The 9,321-nt window shown below is 42.0% G+C and overlaps 1 protein-coding gene across 2 annotated transcripts in view; it reads left to right on the top strand.

Moving 5' to 3' along the window:
• The first annotated feature begins 221 nt into the window (after nt 1-221).
• Nucleotides 222-9,321, top strand: part of RDX (radixin) — a 44,733-nt gene continuing 35,633 nt past the window's right edge. Inside the window, exons 1-2 of one of the 2 annotated variants that reach the window (XM_005482545.4) lie at nt 222-362; nt 8,484-8,555. In XM_005482545.4, coding sequence (XP_005482602.1) covers nt 8,544-8,555 — 12 coding nt within the window. In that variant the 5' untranslated portion in view covers nt 222-362; nt 8,484-8,543. Of the gene's footprint in view, nt 363-1,913; nt 2,001-8,483; nt 8,556-9,321 lie in introns of those variants that run through there. The other variant, XM_026790635.2, reaches the window with a different exon arrangement.

Genomic DNA, 9,321 nt, shown 5'->3' with positions numbered 1-9,321 from the left:
CTCGCGGCCGCCGCCCCCGCGCCCCTCCGGGCAGCGGCTTCGCGCCGCGCGCCGCGCATGCCCGCCCGCCCGCGCCGCGCGTGCGCAGTGCTTGCGCAGGAGCCACATCTGATAGGGGGGAAAATCCGAACGGCGGCGGCGGCCGCCATATTGCGGAGCTGTCACATAGTCCGCCGCGCTCCGCGCCGCATCCCCGGCGAGCAGCGCGGGGCGGCCCCGCAGCGCCTCTTGCCCTGCTGCAAGGGGGCGGCGGGGGGGATACACCGCCCCGCCAAGAGCGGAGAGCGCCGCGCCACGAGCACCCTGCCCCGGGGGCTCGGCGCCCCCCTCCGCTCGGCGCCGCGGAGGGAGCGGAGTCCCAGGTGAGGCGGCGGCGGCGGGTGCGCGGGCGGCCGCCGGCGGGGCCCCGGGAGGGCAGCGCGGGGGCGGCAACGAGAGGCGTGAGCCCGCCCGCAGCCCTCTGTGGGCGGGGGGCACCGGGCGACTTGTTGCGGCGGCGGGAGCGCGGAGCGGCGTGGCGCCGCTCGTGTGCGGGACACCGCCTCCGCCCGGGAGCGGGACCCGGCTCGTCGAGCCCCGGCTCGCCCCGCTGTGTCGGGGGGCCCCGGGAGCGCGCCCCCGGCGTGCCCGCGCAGCCCGCGCTGCATTATTCATGTCCCCGAGCGGCGCGGCTCGGCAGGTTACACCGTAGTAGACATGTGGCAGTCGGGTCGGGCCAGCTGAGTGCGGCGGTGTGGGGGAATAATAAGGAATTACTTCATAAACAAGTGCTGTGGAGCATCTGTTGCTGTCTATTGTTTTCCACAAATGCGCGTTTTTAAGAGTCCTTAAGTACTGACCGACGTAATGGGCGCAGCGGCCCTGAATGAGCCTTTGTGCATTGTTTTTTTGAATGGATTAATGTTTTGTACAAGTCGTGGGCATTTGTAATTAACCTTGTCGCTTAAAGTTTAGCGCAGATAAGGGGTTTTAGTTTCAACTTTGTGGAATTCAGTTGTCTTTTGTCAGTTTCTTAAGCTGAACGCGAAAAAAAAAATCTCTTTGGACTCCATGCCAGCACAACTAATCACTTTGGTTGTAAGGTGCTGTTAAGCTGTCTTTTCCAGTCTGTCTAACACCCTAGACAAGTATTTCGTGTTCCTCTTTCTAGTACAGGCTTTTAAAAAGAATCAGTTTTTCAAACTGAGTTACGGGAGTGGCATTTTCTGAGTTTCAAGGAGTTCAGCCTCTGTGGCCGGTTCGTGGCGGGCTTCAGGTGTCTCGCTGCTCGTCGCTCCGGTTTGTGTCCCTCGGCGATGCCTGCCTGTCGCCGTGCCTGTGCCGCGGGAGCGGGTTTGGGGCCGCGTGTGCCTGCGCAGCGCCTGGCACATGGAGGAGCTTGTGGAGATGCGGTTGTTGCTGTCAGCTCCGGGTGCGTTGGCACAGCGCTGCTGGGCAACGTGTGCTCCCGGGGAACATGTGGAGTTGGTGTACAGTAACGTGATGGCTACTGCCATGGAGTTGTTTTTTAATCCTTAAAGATGGCACAAGTAGCAACTGTTTGTTGGATTGTAAGACTTACCTCTATTGATCTACTGATTTAGCATGAGGGACTGTGAGAAAAATAAACTGCGAGTCAGTGCAGTGTTCCCAGATAAGCAGCCTCCCAGCAAATGGCAATTGCAAGGCAGTGGCATATTTCCAAGCTTTGTACTCAAGTGACACAGTTGTTCTGCTAGCTTGGGAAACTGGAAAAAGCGAAACATCTTTAGAAAATGCATGAAAAAATGACTTGGTGTGACATGTCTGGAGCTGTCCAGAGAGTTTTTGTTGAATGCTGACTCAAAGAGAAGGGTGAAAGTGTGTGTAGAGATGACAAAAAGAGTTCTGCTCTGACTGTTTCTGCCATTGCAGGGCTATGGTAATAGTACTGCCAGAAAAAGCTTGTTTCACAGAAAACTGGGTAAAGCCGTAAAGAGAATGAGGATTTAGATCCACCTACGAGCTGCAAAACCAGGAGGGTAAGACATGTAGATGTTATGACGCGAGAAGGCAGTTCCTGGCAGAGTTCCTGTAGCCTTTGCCAGGATAGGTGAACGGCCTTTCTTCTTCAGCAGCCTTGCTCCACTTTTTGAGAAGGGCTGCCTCTGTTGCCAGAGTTGAAGAGGAAAGTTGTTGTAGGCATGACGTCTTTATCCTGGATGTGTTAAAGACATCAAAGCTGTCCTATCGCTTTATATTGCATTAGAAGTCTGTGGGAGTAGAGGAGAGGGAGGATTTTCAAGTTTGTAAATGTAAACAAAGCTTTTATACAAACTTCTGGAGAAAGAACTGATTGTGGAAAGATACTGATCCATTAAAGCAGCAGCCAGTGTATCCTGCATGCTCAGCAAGTTTACTCCAGAGCTGAAGAAGCCTAGGTAAACTCCTTCCTTTCGACACCAAAGAACTGCATTTGTTGGCTAACTGTACCAATAGGCTAATACTTAGCTGTACTTTGAATATAAAAAATGTTCTTTTCCTTTCTGCTTTAGATATTTATTAATCACTCTCTGAAGTGAAACCTTCAAGTCATGTAGTACAAAGAAAAAGAAATATGGCATTGGCCCAAAAAAGGCAGTTAATCTTTACATGAGTAAAGATTGCAGTTTAAGAACTCTAGCTAGTTCATATGGGGAATGGTGAGTGGCCAGTTCATAAGTTTCCTTTATTTTATAGAGCTGTTTGTGAGAGACTTAACAGCATCATTCAGAAAATACAGTACTTGACATTGAGATGAGATATACCCAAAATTCTGCGTACATGTCCTATTTCTTTGCTAACTGTATGTTTAGAGAGAGGATTATTGCACTTGGAAGCTACAGTACTTCTATCAGTTTATATTCATGATTTCCATTTTTGATGGTGCATCCAATGGTAAGATTGGCCTTTCTATCATTGCAGGACTCTTCAGAATCTTTGAATTATTTACTGTAGTGCATTTCGGGGTACTTGAAGTTAAGGTTACTAAACTCAATAAATATTAAGTGTATGTAAATCGTGTATCATGTCTAAAACATATCAGTTTATGAACTGGCAAAACTGCAAGTAGTGCAGAGGTATTCTTTGACTGGTATGAAGTTGCTTTTAATTGAATACTGTGTGGGCAACTGCCAGGTTTTTATTTTACTTCTGAAGTTGACAGGAAGTCCAGTTTAGAAGAACCGCTAACTCTTCAAAATGTATTTTCCTATAGATACATTGAATACGTAAGTTGTGCTAGTTCTGTTGCCGTTACTTTTCAGACGCAGCAAGCCTATTTTGGGTGTTTCAGGGAGGGGAGTGTTAGGGGAAATAGTGGTTTTAAGAAGGGAAAGATACAGTATATAAAAAAAGTGGGTAAAACTCTGCATGTGGTGTCTAGCACTGATCAAATCTCAATTTTTGCATATTAGGTGTACAATTCAGGATTGGATTTTTGGTTGGGGTTTTTTTCTTTTTTTTTTTTTTTTTTTGGGTGAGATAAATGTCTTGTGTTAGTTCCCGCCCTGGTTTGCTTATATTGCAGACAACTGTGTAGGCGGTCGCTCTGTCCGTCTGAAAAAGATGTATGCAGAAGTAAAGTCTGTGGCAAATGAACTTCTTTATTGGATTGCAGCAAGTGTGTCATTAGGGAGCTGTTAGTGAGAAAGATGATTGCCCTGCAGACATTCACAGACTGCTTTGGAGTGGAGAGACATATTTGTAGAAATCTGAGACCAGTTAGTCAGGTCCAATGGCCTGTGAGTTGCCTATTGCTTCCCTCACAAAGATCTAACACTTTTAGGTACCACAAAAAATGGAATGGGATAAGACTTTAAAAAGAAAAAGTATATTCATTTTAAATAAGTTTCTGTTAATAAATGAGTGAATCATATTGCTGTGGGTAAAGCTCTGTGGTCCCTGACATCTATCTGTATTTAGGGAAACAGATGGCAAACCTCTTGCTGAAGATTAGGAGGGATGCTGCTGGAGGGGCTGCTTCTGAGAGAGGGCCCTAAGCTGTCAGACAGGGATCCTGCTTTTGAGCGTTGCTTCCCTACCAGCCAAGAATCCTGCTCGAGCTTTCTGCCTGCTGTCCCATCCTCACCTGACCTCAGAGCCAGGGCTGTGTCTATGAATATTTCTTTTGAAAACAGCTGCTGCATAAATTATTTGACAGAATTTTGGCATCGGGCATTTTATGCACCATCATTTTCTGAAGAAAGCTTTCATTGTCATCTTTCAACAATTGCTTTATTTGTAGCTTTCTGTGGCATAAGTCAAAACTTGAGTTAAAAAACTTGATACTGATTTAAAAATCTCAACTGCCTTGTAGTGAAACTAATTGAAATCACAGCTTTTCATTTCAGGAGAGTTCTTGACATTCTGGATGACTTTATCTGTTTGTGCTGTGGAGCCTGCGGATACTTTTGTTGTTTTGGTCCAGAGTCCAGATTAGTGCATATACTTCTGAAGGTCCTGAGTGTTATAGCAGTAGGAAGTCTGCAAAGTCACAGCCCTGTTAAACCTGACTTGGAAGAGGGACCTTTAGGATTTTAAATGCTGAAGTGGTGAGCCTTTATGCCTTGTAGGTCACAAGCTGCTTTCAGAATGCAGGAATCAAAAGGAATATCATTCCCAATCCCAGCTGGCTAGGGTCTTTTTTTTAGGCCTTTTTTTTTTTCCCCCATTATTTGCACTGCCATTTCCCATGAGTGTTAAGATTAAAGTAAGTGTAAGTAATTAGTTGCTTCAAAGTTAAGAATTTGGCATCTGCTAAATATAAATTTATCTGAACTCGCATTAGTAGCAAAAGCGAACTGCCACTCCAGTAATAACAGTGGAGATACACAATATTTTGCCTGGCTGCAATTTTTGGTTTCTTTTGGCCCAGTATTTCCCTCATGTTTGTTTTGTTTTTAATGTTAGCTGGTGCCAATGATTGGGAAAGATAGGGTGATTTTTGGTTTTTATTCAGTGCTTATTTGATGTCAATGTTTTAAGATCTGTGCAGTTTTAAGTTCTGCAGTTTTAAGATCTGTGAACTTCTTGATTTGTATATAAATATAATAGTTACAATGCATTTGTGTGACTGTACTGTTTCAAAATTGCACAATGTTTTGAATATGAAAGCATATTCAGGCGGACACAGGCTGTTTTTTGTATTATATATTGTAAGACTGACACAAGTTGTTTTTTTGTATTATATGTAAAATGAAAACAATGGAAATAAGTTCGGCCTAGTTGGCTATAAATTTGTACTTGGCTAAATTTTTAAAAAAGAAATGATAGATTTTTTTTTACATTTATAAAAGATACTGCAAGCAGACACTTCAACAAAAATACATGGGATGCTGTTTGTTTTGCATAGATTTTATTTTTTTTCTGTTTCTCTTATACTGTGATAATTTCTCAGGCCCATGAGGTCTGTGGGACTAACAGTGAGACTTCATTTCTATTGAGTTTTACTTAAGAGGATTCTTGCTTTTTGCTGATAACTTTGTTCTCTTGCATGCAAAAACATGTCTCCCAGTTGTGGTTTGATAACATAGGATTAACCTGTAAAACTTTGTAGTCGCATTTCTGATTTTAAAAGTTACCTTAAGGTTTTAAAGTAAGTTTTCAAATAAATAATTTTTGGTTTGTTGGTAGTATTACAGCAAAATGTTTGAGTAGATTCCCAAAGCAAAAATCTGGGACATGTTTATGAATGAATTTGTGGTGATACAATGTATGAGGGTATGACAGTCATTGTAGAAATTGCTAGACATGTTGTCTCTTAGAAAGACCTCAGAAAGGAATCATTTGATAGCACAGATCTTGGTCCTGTGCCATGTGCTGTCGTTGCTCTCCTGGAGACTGGACTCCCTTATCAGTCATCTTACCATAGCCCTTCTTTTCAGTGCTCTGTAACTAAAGGCACAGGAAGGTAGCTGTGCTACTTTCTGTTCCTTTTGGTACTGTCGAGTTGGCACGCTCACAAAATGGTGGATGAGAATCTGATTTAGCTTTTGCATCCTTAATTAACTGAGTGTAACTCTAGGGCTTCAATCTGCCTTCAGTTTTTCAAGCATTGAGCCTCTGCTGTCAGAGGTGAGCACAGGGATTACTACAGCTTGGAATCCTCCTAACTTAGCAGACATTGGAGCCAAGCTTGTTTTGGTTTCTGTTATTCTCTTGAATTTTTCCAAGGTGTACATTAGGGAAAGAAGGGAGAAGAGGAGGCAGTCTCTTCACTGAAAGCGAAACATGCTGTTGAATTTTTATCAAAAGCCAAAGTTTATCAAAAGCCAATTTTTTCTTCCTCCCTGGGAAGCTTTTGTGGTTAAAAGCAGAGGGGGGAATAGAGGAAAAGTCTATTCATAATGTTCAAGGATATATTTAACAGTGTCTTAGAACAGTAGTCTTACTGCTGATGTCCAGGTGTTAGAAAGATAAATGACTTGTCAGTAGAATTGCCTTGTTAAAGTTTGGGGCTTGACGCTCTTCAGCCATCTCAGACCCAGGGGAAAGTTAGGGGAAGAAGGATGTTCCATTGATAGTGGGCACAGGGAATGTGGAATTCACGAGCCGCAAGGACGTTTGGCAGAACTTCCAAGATAAGGAAGAAACAAACAATGCCAACTCAGCAACTGGGCTGAATCACCTCCAAGTGGAGAAAAAGTAATTCTGGCAGGGGTGACTGTGACCACAACTCAGGGCCCGCTGGCTCCCTAAGCCCGTGACTCCAGAGGGGAATGGCTGAGCATGTGGAGTGATTGGCAGAAGTGAGAGAAGCTTTGAACCAGTAGAAGGTACAATGTTGATTGAGAAGAGAGCCATGTGACCTGTAGCCAATAAAATGGGACTTCTTTGCTTGCTAAAATGTATGAAAGGCGTGAAGTTTGGATGATGGGGGTGCCAGCCTTTGGTGGGTTCGTGCCCAGCTCCCTGCTCTGAGCAGATGAGAATAAAGCAATGGAAATGCCTTGGCTCAGTGTGTGAATTGGCACTGCACATCAGGCAGTGAGCCTGCATTTGGGACATGACTGATACTGTCCAGTTCTCTAGAGTATCTTCTGTAATTAAAAAAGTCTACTAGAATGTAATTGTCTTTATGCTAGGCAAAGAGAGTATTATTATACCTTTAGAGTTGGGCTGGATTAGTTATAGCGGAGTTAATGCAACTTTAGATAGTGTTTTAATGTTTCCAGGCTGATTTTTCATTAAACACCAGTTTTGTTCCATATCCGAATTATGCCATTAGATCTGTTTCTGTAATCTTTCTGTAGTCTTAATGTTTGTTTTCTTCACCAGCCAACAACAATTATGCTTCTTAAATTCTGTTTTCATCCTTTATCTGTTTTTTTTAGTCCTTTTTCAAAACATATCTCTACAGATTAGAAGAAGAAATAAAAAATAAAGGGCTAATGCACCTTAAATTGCTGTGCAAATGTTTCTAATATTTACTGTATTTTTATTGCCAAGAAGCAGGGAAAATTTTCTTCTTTAATTTTTTTGTAGAAATACTTCATTTTTTCATTTTTCCTTATGAATGAAAGATCAGTTATACAAAAGCTTGGTTTTGATAACTGGATCGCTCTCAAGTATTCTGTTTTTCTCTTGCTTTCTTTTAAGTACTTCTAAAGATTTTATTCATCTGTTATAGCTGTGGAGTTACAATACTGAAATCTCAGATTATTCTGAGCATGTCACAGTCATTTTTCTTAGTATAAGAGTAATTCCAGTTAATATTGTTTTTGAAGACAATGCAGTCTGTGATGCTCCTTGCAAACCAGCCACAGTCAGATTTGTGGAGGTCATTATTGTAAATGTGTGCAGGATGGTGACTAGCTGCTTGCTCAAAGTTAGAAGGAATTGAAAAGGAGGTAGGATGATATCTCCCAATAACTTTGCAAGCATATTTTTTCAAGGCATAAAAACTTTTTTTGGAACGGAAAAAATAGTGAATACTTTCATCACCACATAGCTATAACTTACATCCTTCTGCTTAAAAAGAAAAAAAATCAGTGTTATTTTAAGCACAGCAGAATTTCTTCCTTTTTTTTACTGTTGGTGTATTTGCATTTATTTTCATTTGGAAAAAATTACCTTTGTTCTTTTGCTGAGAGAAGCAAAGTATTTTATAGGCAGGAAATAAAAGTTTTAATGCTTTAAAATTATTAGAGTGGGTTTTCTGTCTTTATGATGTTTCTTGTAAATAATGTTAGAGGTTTTTAATAGTCAATTATGTATGATAACTTTTAAAAGAATTTGTAGCACTTGGGGAAACTGTTGTCTCTTTATGGTAACATTACTGCATAAATGTTCTGCAGAACCTAGGAAGGATGTTTCTGCTTAGAGACGTGTAGATTCTGACTCTGGCTAAATTAGTTGCCCTTTCTAGGTGTCACCTACTGAGAAGTGTATTTTGTACATGTAGAGCACTTGTATAGGAATTTGTACTATTTACTGTGATTATTCATTCCTTTAAAAACAACCCTCTTAATTTTATTTTTTGGCAGAAGGGGGCAAAGAGTTTTTGGAAGATTTAAGCGGACAGGAGACTACAGAAAACAACAAAAATGCCGAAACCAGTAAGTAGCAGATTTATATTCATCTCAAATCTAGGAAGGTTTTTATGTTTTAGAGAGATAATCTTAACTCTTCTAATTGTTTTGACTCTGCCTTTTCTAGATTTTGTAAGATTTGATCTTGTACAATTGAAGTTGAGACAGTTTAATACCAACATGTGGAGAAAAAGATCAAGAAAGCTTGGTACTGCAAATTGCATGGAGGACAATTGGAAATGGGAGCAGTACCTGAAGCCCACTTGGCTGGCAGGAGGAATGACTTTTCAGGAATTGTTGACTTTGCAATGAGCTACTTACAGTAGTTATTTGAGGTATAATTTGAGCCTGACTCAGTATCTGTGAGAATCAGTGGAAGGGTTTGGTGCAGGATTTGGCAGGGGAAGACGGAACATGTGTAAAGTGTCTGCACCAAGTTAATAATTTTACCATGGTAGAGGGTATCACATAGAAAGTAGGTTTGAATAGAGGAAATAAGCAGAGTTTATTCTGTCCTGTTCTGCTCATTTCAGCTAAGATAAGGGTTCATCCACTTTGTACCAGGGGGGAAAAAAAGATCATCATCTTCTGTTTTGATAATAATTCTAGAAGTCTTTGAGTAGATTATTATTCAGTAGGTTGATTCTTTTTGTGGTAATGTTATATTGCTACCTTAGGGTTTCATCTGCCATGTGTTTAATGACTTTTGCTTGTCTCTTCCACTTGTATCCAGTGAGAAAAGCATTCAGAAAGGGAACTGAATTGTCAGATTGTTTCTACTCAACTCGGTTGG

The sequence above is a fragment of the Zonotrichia albicollis genome, chromosome 2 (genome assembly GCF_047830755.1).
Source record: "Zonotrichia albicollis isolate bZonAlb1 chromosome 2, bZonAlb1.hap1, whole genome shotgun sequence".
NCBI lineage: Eukaryota > Metazoa > Chordata > Aves > Passeriformes > Passerellidae > Zonotrichia > Zonotrichia albicollis.
This window is presented reverse-complemented; position numbering and strand designations above follow the sequence as displayed.